General features: G+C 41.4%; 1 protein-coding gene across 1 annotated transcript; it reads left to right on the top strand.

Annotated features, from left to right (window-relative positions):
• The first annotated feature begins 9,320 nt into the window (after nt 1-9,320).
• On the top strand, nt 9,321-11,983 carry LOC117538335. Its single transcript, XM_034203948.1, has 3 exons — nt 9,321-9,804; nt 10,321-10,473; nt 11,686-11,983. Exons 1-3 carry the CDS (start codon nt 9,479-9,481, stop codon nt 11,981-11,983), a joined length of 777 nt encoding a protein of 258 aa, XP_034059839.1. The 5' UTR covers nt 9,321-9,478.
• The last annotated feature ends 8,077 nt before the right edge of the window (nt 11,984-20,060 follow it).

The following is a 20,060-nucleotide window of genomic DNA, read 5'->3' as shown; positions in this document are numbered from 1 at the left end:
TTGACATCAAAGCTACTGCTCTTCCCGTGTCTCCTTCCTGAGTCGGTGACTCCCACTGCATAGCTACACAGAAGTTTCCTCTACACCCACGAGGGTGTGCCTAATGCGTTTCCAACGTAGTGTAACATCTACGCGATTTGCGGAGTCTGGGGGTGTGAAAGTTCAGAGTTCATCTCCATCAACATGGCTTCTGGAAGTGGCGCTCCCGAGATATATAGATATATATATCTATATATCTATATATATATAGATCGATATATCTATATCTATAGCTCAACAGTTTTTACACCTGCAGCTTTTTTTCTTTAATAAAAGAGTTTTGGTAGAATTATTTTTAGCTATTATCATTGTTACACTTTTACACTTGCCACTCCCTTTAACACAAGCAGTACATTCAATGATGGTTCTTTATTATTCATATAGTAAATCAAACTCAATTCAGTTGCTAAAAAAACTGTATTTGACAATTAAATATTTAAAGTAGCCTTTGGTAAACAAATTATTTTGTTCCCCAGATTGAAACATCGCTTTCCTTTTCACGATGAGGTTAAAAAAGGTTGATAGATAATTATTATATTTTAAAATGGACACTGACCAATTATTTTATTCTATACTGAAAGGGGATTTTTGGAGAATTATTACATTAGAAATGTATAAATCATAACCATGTACTCCTGATGCAGCACCTGCCATTTCCTTAACAGTACACATGATATTATCCTGTCTTCTCACATGACAGCTTGATAATTACAACCTTTTGTTTATCAACCTACAAATCTGAGGGACTCGTTTAGCGTCTCCTATAGGCTACCGCCAACACCTCACTGAAAAGTGAACTCTTACATTTCTCTTTTACAATTCCAATCCAGCAACTGCAATTTTAGTTAAACAATTTTAAGTTGCAAGTACAATTAAGGACAATAAATATTGATCCTCATTATCTGGCTTCAATGAGGTTCTCAACGTATTGGACAGTCTCGAGATAAATGTCAACTCCAAAACAATCCGATTCTTGTAGTGGATCGATTGTGTCCTGCAGGAGCATCATTTCAGGATCTGAGAGAGGACTTTCCAGTGTAGGGACATTGACCCCAGGATGATGCTGATTTGAAAATCCACTCTCTTCCCACTGGATCTCTGGTATGAGAATACCCTGACAAAGACAAATTGTGTATATATATATATATATATATATATATATATATATATATATATATATATATATATATTAGTGCTGTCAAAATTATCGCGTTAACGGCGGTAATTAATTTTTTGAATTAATTGCGTTAAAATATTTAACGCATTTAACGCATGTGCAGAATGGCCCGCCCCATACGTGCCACCAGTGGCAGCGCCAGGGTATGGCTGGGGTAGGCTACACCCATACCAAGAAATGGCTTAGCCCCACCATGAAAAATGATGTTAAAGTAAGCTAAATAAAGTCTGCCAACTCGCGCGGAGTAAATTGACAGCAGTTAGTAAGATTGATTTCAGTAGCCACGGTTTTGAAAACTTTTGTCACGTAGTGATCGTCTTCTCAATAGAACATCTTTGATAACGGCGTGGTGTTGTTGCAGGAAGTCCCGACGGAGAATACTTTTGCTGTAGTAGGCTACAGGGGTGCACATAACTGGTACGCAGGTTATGTGCGTAATCTGAAATGCGTACCGTCACTTGTGTCACAAAGCGCATTTGCGTACCGACGTACTTGTGAAGCTTTTCCAGAAGGCGGTTAGATCACCGGACGACAGAGTCGGTCTCCGTGTGCACAGACAGGGCTGCTGTTAACGTCGGTCTGTACAACGGAATTGTGCCAAAACTACGCCAACCGGCTGCGGAGGGAGACTCCCCCCCTTCACTGGAGAACTGCGCTAAAACAGCTGATCACAACGTTCACACTCTGTGGTCACGAAATACTCCACTAGCCGCCCCCCCCTCTGTCGACTTTCTTGAAGTACTCCCCCGTTGATAGAAATCAACACGTAATGAATTAAGACCCCACGGTTTGATGATTGATAGGTGTGTGGGTTGTCTTTCATTTTGACACGCAGAAAATGTTTATAATAAACATAGATACTGTATGTTAAATGGATATATCCGCCTTCTTTCATTTATCTTTCCATTCCCACAACAATATACATAAATAAATGGCATATTTTGGACATAGTTCGAATGGTGATTAATCATGATTAATTAATTTTTAAGCTGTGATTAATCTGATTAAACTTTTTAATCGTTTGACAGCCCTAATATATATATATATATATATATATATATTAATAACCTTTCATATGCATTAATACATTAAACAAGCACCGTCATTATCACAAATTAATACAAAATAAGATAAAGAAAAGGTTATGCAATGTTCTATAATTACAAGTAATGATTGTGGAATATGTGAAGGTTATTATGGAAAAGACTTGACTTTACACATGTGGTGAAAAAGAACCCTAGTCTTGATTGCACCAAGCAAAGGCTTTTTGAATGCAAGGGTAGTGTGATTATTGTTATGTGTAGAGAATAAGAACCTAAATGTAAGGATGTTTGTTTTTTTATTGATTGAGGATCAACAAGAGATTGTGATAAGATGTTTTTAACACATTTGGAATTAACCTCAGGATCAGGATCTGCCACCGGATGCAGGGCTTGGCCCACCTGCCACAACTGGTTTGGAGTCATGTTTTGCTCTGTCCTGATTGGATGGTTGGCCCATGCCTCAGTGAAGACATCAAGGTTGGCCTGGATGCGTGGCAGGAAAACATAGTGGCAGCAGAATATGTGCAGGATGCTGCTGATGTCAAGCAGGTGTTGTTCCTCAAGAGTGCAAGGTGTTGTAAAACACACCCGTAACACTTGAACACATCACGCCAGAGACGTTCAATTCTGTATTTGAAAAAAAAATGGTCATAAGTTGTAGTTACAGATGATTTGAACAAACTGTTCAATTTTCAAAGTTGAAACGTAATATTGTTATAATTTGGCAATAATCCATTGAATGACACAAGAGTCAGTGCACCATCATAAAGTACATTTTTGCTTGAAAATGTTCATGATCTTGGCCTTTAAATTCCTTTTAAAATTAGAATTTTCTTCTGAAAGTTTGTTAAAGGGGATGTTAAGAATGAATAGTCTCAAAAGCTTCCAAAATTAGGTTTGACTCACCGTTGGTTGTGTACGCTTTTCCCTGCAATAAAGCTGTTAATGTCAGTTCCACGAACTGAGAACATTAATTCTGCTACTCTAACATTTTCCCCTCCATGATCTCCTCTCACTCTGAAAAACAAATCAATTATATGCTTCAGGAAAATTACACAATTAAAATATATGTAGTATATCAAATATATGACACTACAGTATACTCCCAATAATGTAGTGCCATAAAAATTGAGGAGAGGCCCACAGTTTTAAACCCCTACTGTACACAATTGTGTTGTCATCTTTAACAATTATAGTTGTGTCAGCAAAGCTAATACATGTTTCCGAGTGCACTTTAGAGGCATGGAAAGGTATGTGATGGCTATTGTTTTATCTTGTCGGTTCAAACATATGTTCAAAATATGCCTCTTTTAACTAAGAAACAATGTGCAGCTATTTGAGGGGAGCATCTACATACTATGGATAGGTCCACAATCACAGTAAAAATTACATTTGGAATGATATGAATACCTCAGTGGATACCCATGCTCGTTCACAGCTTCATTGAAGAAGACCAAGTGGGTGTCAGACCGGTTGTTGTCTGCTACCTTCAAGTACATAATCTACATACAAGTACATATATAATATAACACATTATCAACTTGATCAATTAGTATTCATTGCAACATAAATCAACTGACGAATGACATGAAACGGTAAGAAAACTAGACACCTCAGAATGATTTGATGTTATATCATGAAGCCTCTTGACATGAGAAATCAAGTCAAAGCTCAATAGAAAGGACTGAATACTTTACATTAATACAAAGTTAACATATGATGGGTGGAATAGGCACTATTCAGTCAGCAAAAAAATTGAAATGACGACTTTGATAAATTAATTTCCAGTATACAAAGCTTGCTTCCCCTCACGAATGAAAAAGAGTAGGTTACTACCCCCTATTTGTACAGAAAATAATCTGAAGCCTAATACAACAAATAAAAAAACAGCAGTCTTGTCTCATTTTGCAGTTGTTACTTTTTGACAGTATAAAGTCTTACCTTTCTTGAATAGCCATCTATTCCTCCAAAGATAACAAAGTTGTATCTAAGTTTAAACAAATAAGAAAGAAAAAAGTAACTCCCAAACACAATACAAAACATCCATAGAAGCATAGATCTCACATAGAATATTTAAGTGGATGAAAGCAAAACCAAATGTTCATGCTACGTTATGCTATGTTTTGTCAATGGTCATTTTTAAATATTATTAAAAAAAACACAAGATATATAAAACTAGAAATGAAAAATAATATAATGAACACTTCACATACAGATAGCATGCAAACACACCTGATTAGCTTGTGATTGGTGTCGATGTGCACCATGTACTTAGGGTAAGGAACTGTGTATGTTCTCCTCACCACACATCCCATCCGGGTCATCCTGGAGAGCACACCAACATGTCCACACGATGCATGGATGCATACTAGTGGTGCACGATAATTATCGGCCCGATAATTATCGGTCCGATATTAGGAATTATGACGTCATCCCGATAAATCCGATAACAGTATTAATAGCCCCGATAATATACAATATATTTTTTGGGTAAAAACAAAGAAAAAAATACTGCGGTGTGGGTGGATTGGGATGAGGGACGCTTATTTTTCACTCGGCTCCTCCCGTTTTGCCAGTACTGTGGTATTAGTGGTTTAGGAAGAGGAGAGTTTTTCACAAATCCAGCGCTCCCTAACTCATGCCTGGCTGTGATGTAAATGGTGTGCGGCCGTGAAGCCAGGACAGTAAACAAACATGTCGTCGGTAGTATGGGACAATTTCAAAGTTTCAGAGTTAGATAGTTCGCTTGCTATTTGTATTAACAAATGCAATGCAGAAGTTCCACGAGGAGGGAAAAAGGCAACGAGCTATAATACTTCCAACCTGATTAGTCACCTGAAACATCGCCATCGCTACGATGGTGTGTTAAAAGCATACGAAGACGCCTGCGCTGCTAAACTAGCGGCGAATCCAAAGCCAGCTGCAAAGGCACCGGGGCTTTTACCTATCGACGAGGCTTTTGAAAAAGGCAAGAAGTTTGCCAGAGACGACCCCAGGGCTAAAACGATCTCTAACTTCATCATAGAAATTATGGCGCTTGACGAGAGTCAAAACTGTTCTTGGCTTTGTTTTGTTCATAGTAGTAATGCTCATGTCATTTGCTCACTACTAGTCTTTTTTTTACCAACAGGTGTGCAAAAACTACAGGTACATTTAATATATATATATATTATATTATTATCGGTTATCGGTATCGGTCTTGAGAAGCAGGAAGTTATCGGTATCGGTATCGGTTTCAAAAAACCAATATCGTGCATCCCTAATGCATACACTCGGTCCCATTGCACTCTGTGTCCCTTTGCAAGTAGAGCACCTCGGACTATACTGTAGCCAGCATCTGGCATGGTGCTTTTAATGTTTGTGATCAATAAATCTAATTCATCGTCACTGCAGCCACTATATGAAGCTGATATAGATACATTATTTTCGGCCATCCGCCTAAATAGTCTTCAGGGTTCTTACACCTTTTCCAAAGTCAAATTCAAGCACTTTTCAAGCATTTTCAAGGTGCATTTTCCAGCTTTTCAAGCATCTTACAGCTGTTGTAAATTACATATTTATATACACATACTCAAATGATTATTTCCCTACCTCACAGTAAATCAGATGTTCTTTATGCTATAAACAACCAAATGTGTGTTTCGTGATAGCCTTCTACACGAGGATGACAAATTAAAGAAAAGAAAACTAAGTTTAATATTTCAAAATGAGTGACCCATCTGTATGTTCCATATAACCTGTCTGAGCCAATATAAAACAATCAGCCAAATAACTTTTCAATACATTATTGATTACTATTTTTGAGGTACTTTTAGGTTGGCAGTAAACACAAGTCAGAGGTACATGGTGTACTTCTACTCCACTACAGTTCAGAGGTACATGGTGTACTTCTACTCCTCTACAGTTCAGAGGTACATGGTGTACTTCTACTCCTCTACAGTTCAGAGGTACATGGTGTACTTCTACTCCTCTACAGTTCAGAGGTACATGGTGTACTTCTACTCCACTACAGTTCAGAGGTACATGGTGTACTTCTACTCCACTACATGTATTTAATACCTTTAGTTACTTTACAGATCAGGATGAATGATGTGAAATCTAATCAAGTGTTAAATCTTTAGTTCCACCTGGAGTAAATCCACAAGCTACCCTGCAGTATACAAAGTCATTCAAACTCACTGCACCTTTACCAGCTTTGAGAACACTTTCATGATCAATCATTATAAAACATAACATATATATTATTCTGAAATGGTCCAATCTGCACAACGACTACTTTTACTGTCGCTACTTTAACTATATTTGGATGAGAATACTTTTCTACTTTCACTTGAGGAATATTTTGAATGCAGGACTTTTACTGTGACAGAGTATTCCTACACTCTGGTACTTCTACTTTTGCTAAGTACAAGATCTGAGTACTTATAATTTCACTACAAGATCTGAGTACTTATACTTTTACTCAAGTACAATACCTGAGTACTTATTCCACCTCTGGTAGCGTATTAGCCTAAATTGTAGTCACAAAATCACGCAGAGCTGCATAAAAATAGACTCACAATGGTAACAAGTGGAAAATAATATTTACAAATGTGTACAATGATTTGTAGGTAATGCTGACTACTCAAGACACCTGACTTATACATCTTCAAAGGAAGACTGTGTTCATTCTACAATTACATGGGATTAAAGCAACATGTAGTTTTACTTGTATAATACTTACATTTTATATAAAGACAGTTTGTTTTCATCTGTTTTCAAATAAACAAAGTCTTGGCTTTCAGAATATTAAACTTGTTTCGGCAAATTCAGATGATAAATACAACTTTAAAGCTTCGGCATAATTACAAGCGGAGAACTGAGTAACTTAACGTCACAGCAGGTATAACAACAGCTGGTGTTTCTTGTGAGTGTTTCCCCGGGAAACAAACGCAAAAATACACACACACGAGCTTCCCCCAGACCAGTAATACAAACGAAAATGTGTCTTCGGGTCAATGTGACTGATTTCGATAGAGCAAGTCACATTTGGTTTAGGCACGAAACATACTACCAGTAGAAATACATTGCTTTCAAAATCGCTCTGTGTCGAATCAATCGATTATATTTTGTGACTATAACACGAAATGCCGTGAGTGCTTCATCCTCTGAACACCACAGGATGGCGACTGTAACGCACATAACATAGGTACGCTCATCTGAGATGATTGTCCCCTGCAATTATTATTATCCGTCAATCGAGTTCGCTATTCAGCTCGCTAACGTTAGCTTAAACAAACGTAACATGCAACGTTAGCCTAATCTAAAATGCTCTACTACGGCGTACCTTTCATGTGGCTCGTCAGCGCAGACTCTCGCATCGTTATTTTTGCAAACTTTGCAGGAGGCTACTCGTGGGCTTGACCCTCGTCTTAGCCATGGCTTGTATTTGTCTTCTGCTAGCCAAAGCTCGTTGAAACTGCAACCTCCTGGCACACATCTATCACTCTCATCATAATGCCCAGGTCACACGTAACACAAACACTTGCAGGTCGCGCGCATAGCGCGGGAAGGCCGCAGCAGAGCTGTTTTATGTAAAAGAAAAGCAATTATTTTCTTTTAATCTAAAAAGCGAACTATTCAGTCAGAAAGCAATTTATTGTAAAAGTAAAGCATTTACATTTTCAAGCACTTTATCTCAATTTCAAGCACCATTCCCAAATTCAAGCACTTTCCAAACCTTGAAAACACCACGTCAAATTTCAAGCATTTTCAAGGATTTCAAGCACCCGTACGAACCCTGAGTGTTGCTCTAGACACACCCAGAAGTCTGGCAATGCAATGTGATGACAGTCCTAGTTCTATAAGATTTGTCAGAGTCTTAATCGTGGACGCCCACGTCCAGAACCTCTTTGCAACTCCAGGGTTACAAATGTCTGTTCATTCTCTCTCTCCTGCTGGGTGAGAGTATTAAGGTCTGCAAGTGCAGACAGAATGTTCTCTCCTACATCAACTATGTCGCCCAGAGCACTTAATAGAACACAATCCTGACGGCACGCAAACTCTAACCCTTCGATGTCTACAGGTGTCCTCTCCAGGATGTGTGTTAGTCGATCATGCAGTCATTGAAAGATGTCACGCTTCAGTGATTCCTAGGGGATAAATTAAGAGATTAGAGATGACAAACATTGATCTGAAAATTATTGTTTGTTAGCTGCTCCATAAATGACAAGTTCTGCATTTTTTTAAAAGGCCATTTTATTCACCCACTAGCTAAGGCTTAGATTGTAGATGGCTAAAACCATTGGCCATCTCATATAGTCATTAAAGCAGTCAACAGCTGGGTTATATAGGAGTAAACAGCTGACTTCACTGGTGGTGGAACACTGGTGGGCAACAGAAGGGCAGCGCCAACAGCAATACTGTTTGAAAATGGTCGGTAAACAAGATACTACAAGATTATCTCTTTAATTATCTCCAATCTGGTGCCCACCGCTACTTTGCTACCACAGTATTTACTGTGATTAGAACGTTGATTTTGCCCACTAGTGTTCTGCGGGCCAACTAACGTTAGCTAAGTGACTTTATGATCCTACTCATGCTAGGTTGGCCATTAGCATTATTTAGCTTACTTGTTCGCACATGTATGCTAGTATTAAATGCCACACATAATACATACATAGTAACAAAGCAACCATTCATAGCTTAAACATACTTAATCATGAACGGCAATATACTTCGACTTGAGGCGATAGACCCTGTCAAACAGTTATTTTCAATAACGTCAACTTCATTTAAAGATAATACTTGATAGCAGTACAACCAACTTAGCATACAGAAACTTTAGACAGACTTAACAGCGCTAGCTAATGTTAGCTTATTAGCTACATCACAATTAAACCTACTAAACAAGTTCCAAATATTGCTTCATAATTAAGCAAACGTAATATTGTATAGTTCGAGATTATTGCATGACTAACGACAAGATGTGAAAGTATTATACTTCACTTCCACTGTTAGCGGGAGCGCCACTTCCAGAAGCCATGTTGATGGAGATGAACTCTGAACTTTCACGGGCCGGCCACACTACAAGCGTAAAATTCGCTTCCAACGCCCCAAGATTTACGCTTGGGGCGTTTCTTCGAGCCCCGCGACCAACAACCAATCAGAATCTCCATGTGAATCTCCCGCCCCGGACATACAAAGTGAAAAACCCCGGTTCTTCTCCACTATTGCTAAAATGGATGCCGGTGTTGTAGCAAGGGTAAGCAGGGTAACTCGTGTGTGTGCAAGGTTGCATTTAGTGTATACATTGTCTCGCATGAGGCCGTGTAGTGTGCGTCGCTTCTGGGTACACCCGATACTCCGAAAGCGTCTACAAAGGGGGGAATACCACCTTCTGGTCCAGGAGCTCCGTCTCGATGACCGCCTTTTTCAGAGGTACTTCAGGATGAGCAAGGAGGTGTTCGACGAGTTGCTCGGAAAGGTGGGCCCACTGATTACAAAGGTGGACACCCATCTGCGTATGTCAATCGACCCCGCCGAGCGACTCGCCATCTGCCTACGGTACGTTTTGTGTATTTCTACTTCTTTAATCTGACTCTGTATAGAAGGAGAGAGAATGCACGAATGATGACTGAAGTCTGTGATTTAGTTCAGATGGGTAACATTAATTAAGATATCTAGGTAAACACAGTATTGCTCCCCTGTGTACATGGCGTGTGTGTCTGTGTCTGTGATCAATGTGTGTGTGGGGATCTGTGTGTCTGTCTGTGTTCAATGTGTGTGTCTGTGTTCAATGTCTGTGTTCAATGTGTGTGTCTGTGTTCAATGTGTGTGTCTGTGTTCAATGTGTGTCTGTGTTCAATGTGTGTGTCTGTGTGTCTGTGTTCAATGTGTGTGTCTGTTCAATGTGTGTGTGTCTGTGTTCAATGTGTGTGTCTGTTCAATGTGTGTGTCTGTGTTCAATGTGTGTTCAATGTGTGTCTGTGTTCAATGTGTGGAGGGGGGATCTGTGGTCTGTGTGTGTGTGGGGTCTGAATAAATATATTTTGTAATCATGTATATATCTTTTTTTCTCAGGTACCTGGCAACTGGTGACTCGTACGCGACGATAGCCTTCAGCTATCGGGTCGGGCGTTCTACAGTGGCAGTCATTGTCAAGGAGGTTGCGGGGGCCATCTGGACCGCCCTGGTCGAGGAGTGCATGCCGGTACCACAGGTGGAGGATTGGAGAGCCATCGCTGCTGGGTTCCAGGAGCGCTGGGAGTTTCCCAACTGTGTTGGTGCCATAGATGGGAAGCACGTCGTTATCCAGGCTCCAGCAAATGCAGGTTCCCGCTACTTTAATTATAAGTCCACCCACTCCTTGGTACTGCTGGCTGTGGTGGATGCTGAGTACCTGTTCAGGGTAGTGGATGTTGGAAGCTTTGGGAGGAGCAGCGACAGTGGGAGCCTGCGGAATTCTGCATTTGGAGAGAGCCTCCGAGACGGCAGTCTGCAGCTACCACCTGACACCGTCATCGCAGGATCAGAGCGGCGGGGCCCTCTCCCCCATGTCTTCGTTGGAGATGAGGCATTTCCACTGCTGGACAACCTTCTGCGTCCATTCCCTGGACGTCACCTCACCCGTGAAAGGAGGTTATTTAACTACCGCCTCAGCCGTGCCAGGTTGGTGGTTGAATGTGCGTTTGGCATCCTCTCAACCCAGTGGAGAATGCTCAGGCGTGTCATCACCACCAGCCCCGAGGTGACGGAGTTGTGTGTGAAGGCTGCCTGTGTGTTGCATAACTTCCTCCGCAGGAAGACCATTGATATGCCATCACGCACACCTATCGCAAGGTCCACGGATTAAGTTACTCCAACCCTGTGTGATGCACCGAGGATGGGCTCCAACAATGCCACACGGCGATCCATCCAACAGCGGGAGACCTTCTGCTCCTACTTCAACGAGGAGGGGGCAGTGCGATGGCAGGCAAATGTGGTGTAGGCCCATATTTGTCTCCAAACCAAAAAGCTCTTTTAAGAGCTACCCATTTTCTTTAAAAAGCAAATATTCCAAATGAGCCATTTTAAAATCAACCATTCCTAATAAACATGTTTCTTGAATTGATATCATGATATAACTAACAACCTTTTTCCTTCAGCCCTGTTTTTAGTGATAAACCACTCATAATTTTCATCAGGGTTTCACCTGAATAATTACAGAAGACAGCACATTATATATCGACATACAAGAAGCTCCTGGTATGTTGTAACTGACAAACCACATGAACAAGTCAAGACACAGTATAGCCATAACATACTTTTAAATAACTTTTATTTATGTGATGATGAGTGATGAGTGTAAAAAGATGTAATGTGGATCAGTATCAGTATCTAATTAATTAATTATTAATGTCCATTTCTGTGGCCTCCAGGACCGCCTCTTGTAGCTTCATTTTCAGTCTCATGCTGCTCGTCCTGCTCAGCTTTTGCATTGCAGGCCAGAGACTCCTTAAAAAAAGGAGGTCCTCGTCTTCCACCTCCACCACTGGTGGTGGGGGTGGTGGTGGTGGTGGCATGGCCAGCATCGGGCCTACGGCCGACAGCAGGTTCTCCTCAAAAGGGGACATCTCCCTTCCCCTGCTCTTCTTCCCCCGGAATGCTGGCACACCGTCTGGCACACTGGCCGGCACACTGGCCGGCTGACTGCTACCTGGCTCTGGCTGGCTTTCCAGACTGTCATCCAGGCTGTCACCCATAGAGTCTTCCTCTTCTTCTGCTCTGGTGGGTGGAGGCAGGGGTTGCCGGGGGAAATTGCTGGACGTCTCACGGTCCAGCATGAAGGGCTTTAAAAAGCTCATTACTGCCGCGAGACGCCAGGGCTTAGATCCCCCGGAAGCCCCTGTCCCGCTACTTTTCCCTTCCTTCTCCAGGATCCTCTCCCTGCGGTATCGGTCCCTGAGGGACTTCCAACGCTTTTTGCACACTTCGTCTAATAAAATGAAAATGAAAGAATACAGTTAATTTCTTGAATTTCAGAAAATGATTGCTCCATTAATGAAAACCAAATCCCTTTCAATTGCATACAAGGTTTTACATGTCACACTTTATCAGAATCAAAAACAGGTTTATTGCCAGGTAGCTTTGCACATACTAGGAATTTGACTTGATGTCATGGTGCATATATACAAAACAAGAAATCTAATATAAAACACAACATGTATTGTACAGTTAAATTGCAAAAAGATAAAAATTAAATAAAGCAGTAATTTACATGGAAATAGAATGCTAGGAATGAATTTTTGCATATATATATATAACTAAGAAATGTGAAAGGAGTATGACTGTGTGCATTAATGTAATGCAATATAGTCTATGATGTGGCAGCGGATGATTAACATGTATGTGATTAATGTCTATGGCGCTATTTTATGCTAAATATACCGGCTATGTTTCATTAGCTATGTTAACATGAAGTAAACTGGATATAAAATCCCCAAACAGGCGAAAACCTACCAGTTTCCCCCACTGTCTCTGCCACCTCCTTCCATGCCTGGTTCCTCTGGTTTCTATCCCGGTAGGTGAACAGGGTCACATCAAATAATACAGGGTGATTCGCTACCGCTACGATTATAACCTCGTCTATTTTATTTCAAATATAGACATGAACGGCGGGATATCTCAGGATATCTCTCCCAGCGTATGCGCGTTTTTTGATTGGCTACGGCTTGAGCTGTCAGATTTTCTGAAACGGGATTTGATTGGCTTACGCTCACTTGTCAGGAACCGAGAGAGCGTTTCGTGCGTAAAAAGTTCAACATTGTTCAACTTTTTACGCGCGCTCTCAAAGTTACGCTTGCCTTCCCGTGATGCAGTTCGGCGAAAACGTGAGCGGACGTGACGTCACCCCATTCAAAGTGAATGGGCAGACGCGCTAGAGGCGTAATTTTACGCCTGAAACGCTTGTAGTGTGGAGGGCCCGTAACGTTAGCTGCTGCTGGCGCAACTGCCACCACCAACACCGGGCAAAGCGATGCACCTGACTGCTGGACAACGGACCAGGTGCAATATTTTTGCAAGACCAATGCATGGCTCCTTCTTAAAGATAAGAAGCTAGGATGTCGGATATGCAGAGATGTCAAATCTTTGGGAATACACACTGGACAAGGACTGAAACTGTCAACTGAATGGGGTGAGTGTGCAGTGTCTCATTTCGGTGTTGACAAGGGCAAACAACAAGCTAGCCTGAGAAAAAAAATCAAAGAACATAAAGAATCACAAGCCCATGTAAAAGCTGCTGACATCCTTACATCTGCTTCACGTGAAACTATTCAACATCAAGTGCAGTCTATGCATACATCTGAATTAGACACCACTATCAGAGTTTTTCGAACCGCATATAACATTGGCAAACATAGCCGGCCATTCACAGACATGCCAATTGATTTGAATGTACAGAAACTGAATGGGCTGAACGTGGGCAGGGTTTTGCACTCCAATAAAACCTGTGGCGAAATCATCGACCACATAGCTCATGAGCTGAAGAAAAAAATGGCAAAAGACATTACAGAAAACCAAAGAAAACTCTGTGTTTTGGTCGATGAATCTACCACTATTAGTGGTAAAACGGTGCTTGTTGTGTGTCTACGCTCAGCATTAGCTGATGCTGAGCCCGAAACGTTTTTTTGGGAGCTGATCGAGTTGGATGGAACAACGGCTGATGACATCACAAAGGCGTTAATGGAGTGTCTTGGAAGAGATTTTAACGAGGACTTTTTAGGTCAGTGTTTCGTTTCTTTTGCATGTGATGGGGCTTCAGTCATGCTAGGGAAGAGAACAGGCGTTGCTACCCAGTTGTGTAGTAAATTCCCAAGCCTGTTTGTGTGGCACTGCTCCAATCATCGTCTAGAGCTGGCAGTTGGGGATGTGGTCAAGGAGGTCTCAGGGCTCAATCATTTCCAGATCTTTTTTGACAAACTCTATTCCTTGTTCCATGCCTCCCCCAAAAATCAGAGGCAGTTAGCGCAGTGTGCGCAAGCAGTCGGACAGCGTCTCCTGGTGATAGGGCGTGTTTTGTCCATCCGCTGGGTGGCTTCAAGTGAAAGGAGCATCAGAGCAGTCTGGGAAAACTACCGAGTGCTTCATGATCACTTCACAAATGCTGCAAACGACACGAGCAGGGATTCCAGAGACAGAGCAAAGTACAAGGGCCTGGATGATGTGCTCACATCTGCAACGTTTGTCAGCAATCTGGGACTGATGTACGATGCGCTCACAGAGCTCAGCGACCTCTCGGCAACTCCAAAAAAGAGAGATGACACTGCCTACAGCAGATAGGCTCTTAACTCGAGAAATACGAGTTTTTGAATCCATGGTCACCATGCCTGGCCCACACATGACTACAGTTCATACAGCTCTAGCTGAGAAGTCCTTCAAGGGTGTTGCCCTGCGTGAGAATGGCAGGCTTGTACAGATTCATGCAGGTCAGTTTTTCCACAGTATGGTAGAGAATCTGAGACACAGAATGACTTCCACAACCTCCTCTCATGTCAGCACAAGAGAAATCCCATTACATGGCCGGGAGGCCCGGGACAATCAGCTAATCCAGGACATGAAAGTTATCCATCCTGGAAGTTGGCCTGAAGAGGAGTTAGACGTACAGTATGGGGACGTAGAGGTGCTACGTTTGTGCGAAGTGCTGAAAGTGGACAGAAGAGAGACTGTTCAGGGCTTTCACGAATACAAGGAAACCAGGGCATCCCGTACACCTGCTGCCATGGAGCCTCTACTGAAAGCAGTCCGAACCATCGCTGTCTCCACTAGTGAGTGTGAGCGGGCATTCAGCTGCATGAACGATATCCTTACTGCAAAAAGGAATGCTCTCTCTGTCAGCCGACTGTCCAGCCTGGTTTTTATTAAATGTAATGGACCATCACTAGGACAGTTCAATCCGGAACAGTATGTGAGGTCCTGGCTGGCAAAGGGAAGGAGAAGTGCTGATGAAAGAGCCTGTCCAGCTCCAGCCCCTGATACTGATGTCCCCAAGGCCTTCTGGAGCCTTTTCTAACAATGTGAAGTATATTGCAAAGCAGCTCACCCAGTGAGAAGACTTTTGGCATAATGTGCCGATTTGTACAGATCCTGGAGATAGAAGGACTTCAGACCAACCAGGGAGTTATCTGATCAGCTTGGTGTTCAATGTAACTCTTTACCATGGCTCAAACTTTGTTACTTGCAGTTACAGTTTCTCATTTTAGATTGTGCAAATTTTGCATTTGTTTTTACATGTTCTTTGTTCATGCTCTTTATCATTTTTCTGAGTTGGAAAGTTAGATTGCATCATAGTTTACTTTATACATATTTGTATTCTTCAGTGGTGAAGTATATTGCAAAGCAGCTCAGCCATGTGAGAAGACTTTTGGCACTTTTTCGTTTTTCGTTTTCTGAGTTGGAAAGTTAGATTGCATTCAAAATGTACAGAAATACTTAATTTTGTTAAAGCTTTTTATAAAAAATGCTTCTGACCAGAGCTTTGTTTCCTTGTCATTAATGTTGAACACCACCAGAGGGGCTCTCACCTGAAAGGTCTCTGCTTCATGTGTCTTCAGCAGAAGATCTAGACTTTGATTGCTATATTTTCAGTTAATATTGACCTTACTGAGCTTTAGCCATATCCGCTGCCTATCATAAAAAATGTTAAGTACAGTGAACCTTTCTAAAATATACAGTAGTAAAGAGACAAACCCACCAGCATTATAGTAGCCAAATTCTTGTTTGTGGGCTGTATATATAAAATTGACTTGAAAAAGTTGCTGATTTTAGAGTACTGGCACCTTTTTCATTCCAATTCAAGCACTGCCCCATAGTTTACAGAGATGCTGTTTGAGAAACCAATGTGAGTTGCGTTTATCTTTACCCATGGATGCACAATAAGAACGGACCCATATCGTCTTACTGCCAGCCCACGGAGCTGTAATAATGGATATATTGCACATGTTTGCTGTAATTCATTATCATACTACATGGGCTGTATGATTAAATCTTCTACCGTAAATGTTGTATTAAATAAAGTTAATATTGCTTATTATTATAAGTATATATATTATATATATATATACAAAGATGGGGTCGTTACTAAAAAAAAGTAATATATTACATATTACATATTACTTTTTAAAAAAAAGTAATATATTACACTACTTCGTTACTCTCTACATAAAGTAACTCGTTACTTTATTCGTTACTTTGCTCGTTACTTTACTCGCAGGGCCGGCCCGCCCCTACAGGCAGATCACGCAGACTGCGGCGCACCTACAGTGTAAGCGTGCCACAGTGTTGCCTCTGCGAGACTCCACTTGCACCCTCAATTACTATTGCATTTAGGAAGACATAACACAAGTCTTTCTTTATGCTCTAAAATAGGCTACCAGCCACACAACAAGCTAACGTGAAACGTCAAGACACTAATTAATGAAACCAGTTCAAGACGCATTATTCTTATCATTCTTTTTGAGCGCAGTAACGGTAAGGTATCTAATTACTTATTTATTTAGTATTCCATAACTTAGTAACAGAGATGGTCAAACTAAAGTGGTAGAGACATGGCAGAATTCCTACAATGAAGCGGGACATTGGACTGTTCACCCGTGAGAGGGCGATCAACAAAAGAGAGCGAGCGGCCCCGTTGAGGGAGTTTACAGATGAAAAGACACAGCCATGTTTATGCAGCACTGCACGTGGAGATGTGGTCTCGCAAATCGCGCAGATTACATAGGCCTACATGTATATAAACCTGCGGCGGAAACCCCTCTTGTCTGTCAGTGAGTGTGATTATTTTATAAAAGTAACGAAGTAACGCGTGTCGGGGCAATGTTAGTAACTGTAGTGTGATTACTGAATTATAAAAGTAACGCGTCACACTACTCTGTTACCAACAAAAGTAATATTATTACAGTAGCGCGTTACTTTGTAACGCGTTACACCCAACTCTGTATATATATATATATACAGTGCAATCATTATTTCATGCGAAATGAAGCTCTGTTGCTTGGATATCACTAGATCCTGTTACAGCGTAATATAAGTATAACGATTGATGTTGACATTAGCATAATTACTAGCTAGCCGCTAGCTGCTAACTGCCGCCTCGTTAAAGGGATAGTGGAAATGGAACCTCAAATAGTTTTGTTTTAACTTATATACAAGCATAATTACGTACCAAAACAATCACACCTGATTAAAAAAATATAATAATTGCCTTACGCATGTTAGAAGCACTTTATTGCAGCTTCCCCAAAGTTTTTTAGAAACGAAATGTTCGACTCAGCCAAACCGGAAGTGACGAAAACTCAGGAAGACGATACGATAACAAACCATGGCGTCTATGCAGAATGAACGTGGAAGGGCAAATATACCAGACAAAGAAGAAGGATTGTACGAGGTATCCAGTGATGATAGCGAGTCAGAAACATCCTCTCGGCTTTCCTACGAAAATGTCGTTTTAGGAACTGAATCTGAATCTGGTTCAGTAAGCGACGATGGTGACAATATTGAGCCAGACGATGGACCATTACGTCCTTATTTGTTCGAGCCCGAGCCCGAGGTGATGGTTCACGGCATGGGCAATGGCGAGGATGACCAGGACCAGGCGCCAGATGATGCACCCCTACGCACAAATAATCTTGACTGATAGGTCCCTAAGCATAGCTCATGCATCTTAAGATCACCTGTAGCCTTTACAAATATTAATCATTGTTAACCAGTTAAGCCCGAAGGTCCCCCCAGTGGACCCCTCCCACAGTTTTTTTTCTCTCACATGTCTCAGGGCTTCTTAACATTTATGAAACTATTAATGTTTCATACCCTTTTAAAGGTAAGAAACTCCGCTAACTGACAATAAGAACAATTGTTAGCTAGAAAAAACACAAGAGTAATACCAAGCCTTTGAATTAGCATTGAGCGAAACAATGCTAACTAATGCTAACGCTTTTTTACACACAACACACGGTAGAAATGCCCGTATCTTAACTGCACAAACAAGATATACGATTTAAAGCTGAGACTCCACAGATTCCACACATGTAATGTCATCACTGTAAGACCTCGAATTCCTGGTGCTATCAGCCAGAAAAGAGAAAGTAAACAACATCCTAGGATAGCCAGGCTGCCTGTCAAGTGTAGGCTGTACTCACAGTACTGTTAGTCTATCATGTCTATATGATGACTGTAGTGTACACATTCGACACTGTGTACCGGATAAATGGCGTTGTACAAAATGGTACAGGCTAATGATGCATTAAATCAACAAGAAAACATAATAAAATACTCACTTCTTATGTGAGCTAGAGACCGAGGAATCTCGAAACAATCGTCAGTAAAATGACGGGAGCACACGACTGCCGAATTACTCGTCAGCTTCGGCTCCGTGAAGTTTGCCCGTGTTATCTGAACAAATTTCACCCACTGACGACGAATGGCTGGGTTTCTTGGAAACGCATGCGTCGATACGCCATTCTCTGCATTTGCTGTCGCACTACAGCCATACAAAACACATCTATTCACCATAATAAAGGTCGGCTATTCACATGCAAATGCTATTGAATGTCCGCCATTGTTTGTGCCCGTCTTCCTTTGCTCTCGTCATCACCCGAAGATTCCCGACGATTCCCGAAGTATTTCGTTTCATTGAGAAGGCGCAGTAAAATTGAAAATAAAATGAAACTAGGCGCATGAAATAAAAAAAAATTGTTTATTATGCTTATTTTTAATAAAAATACATAAGTTAAACCCAAAATTCGCGGATTTCCACTATCCCTTTAATATCAAATCCATCATAATAACAAATCATTACCATGCTGTCATGAACGTGCGGTGATGTTACGTGTACGCAAATTGACGTGCTTGATGTGAACGAGCATTTTGGTTAAAGTTGCGCATGCGCTAGGAGCGCACATACGGGTACTTCTCAGGCATGCCGGGTAATCTGTGACGTTTCACTTTCTCAAAAGTTGGGCCATTTTATCATCATGCGCTAATGAGCAACTCTCATAGGAATGAATGAGGCCCCGCCTCCCACGCTGTATCCAGGGTTGCGTTCCGATAATCCAAAAATCAGCTCCTAAATTCTAACCCTATCTCCTATTCCTTGACCTCTGAATGAAACATCACGGGGTTAAGGGATAGTGGATAGGAGAATTCAAAAGGACTTAGGAGAAGAGACTGCGGTACTTTAGAGCAATGCTTCTCAAACTTTTTTCAATACCCCCTGTGAAACATTTTCTCAGCCAAGTACCCCCTGACCGACCCGGGACATTTTTGATAGAAAAAGCCTATACATAATTACAATATAGTGATATTCCATCAGTGTGTGATTTATTAACTCCTTCATGCATGAATTACAACAAACTAAGGATATTTTCATCTTTATGCATGAATGAGTCCGGCAGTGGCTCAGTCAATATAGGGGCTTGGACTGTGAGCCGTAGGGTTGCTGGTTCAAGTCCCAGACTAGACCTAAATATGGAGTGTGGACTGCTACTTGGAGAGGTCCCAGTTCACCTCCTGCCTTACCGTGGTTCCCTTGAGCAAGGCACCGGACAACCCCCTTCCCCCCTCACTCCCATTGCTCCCCGGGCACTGTCCAATAGCTGCCCACTGCTTCTAGTACTAGACTCCTGGGTTGCATTCCGATAATCCAAAAATCAGCTCCTAAATTCTAACCCTATCTCCTATTCCTTGACCTCTGAGTGAAACGTCACGGGGTTAAGGGATAGTGGATAGGAGAATTCAAAAGGACTTAGGAGAAGAGACTGCGTACTTTAGAGAATCCGAATGCACTT

This window comes from Gymnodraco acuticeps, unplaced genomic scaffold, assembly GCF_902827175.1.
Source record: "Gymnodraco acuticeps unplaced genomic scaffold, fGymAcu1.1, whole genome shotgun sequence".
Taxonomy (NCBI): domain Eukaryota; kingdom Metazoa; phylum Chordata; class Actinopteri; order Perciformes; family Bathydraconidae; genus Gymnodraco; species Gymnodraco acuticeps.
The sequence above is the reverse complement of the archived record's forward strand: the minus strand, read 5'-3'. Positions and strand labels throughout refer to the sequence as shown.

What these genes read in the sequence shown, in the direction of transcription:
- LOC117538335 (XM_034203948.1), top strand. Translation starts at nt 9,479, where the DNA reads ATGGATGCCGGTGTTGTAGCAAGGGTAAGCAGGGTAACTCGTGTGTGT. An exon ending in CGACTCGCCATCTGCCTACG is followed by an intron (nt 9,805 to 10,320) that starts GTACGTTTTGTG and finishes TTTTTTTCTCAG; the next exon opens with GTACCTGGCAACTGGTGACT. An exon ending in CCACAGGTGGAGGATTGGAG is followed by an intron (nt 10,474 to 11,685) that starts AGCCATCGCTGC and finishes TTCATTTTCAGT; the next exon opens with CTCATGCTGCTCGTCCTGCT.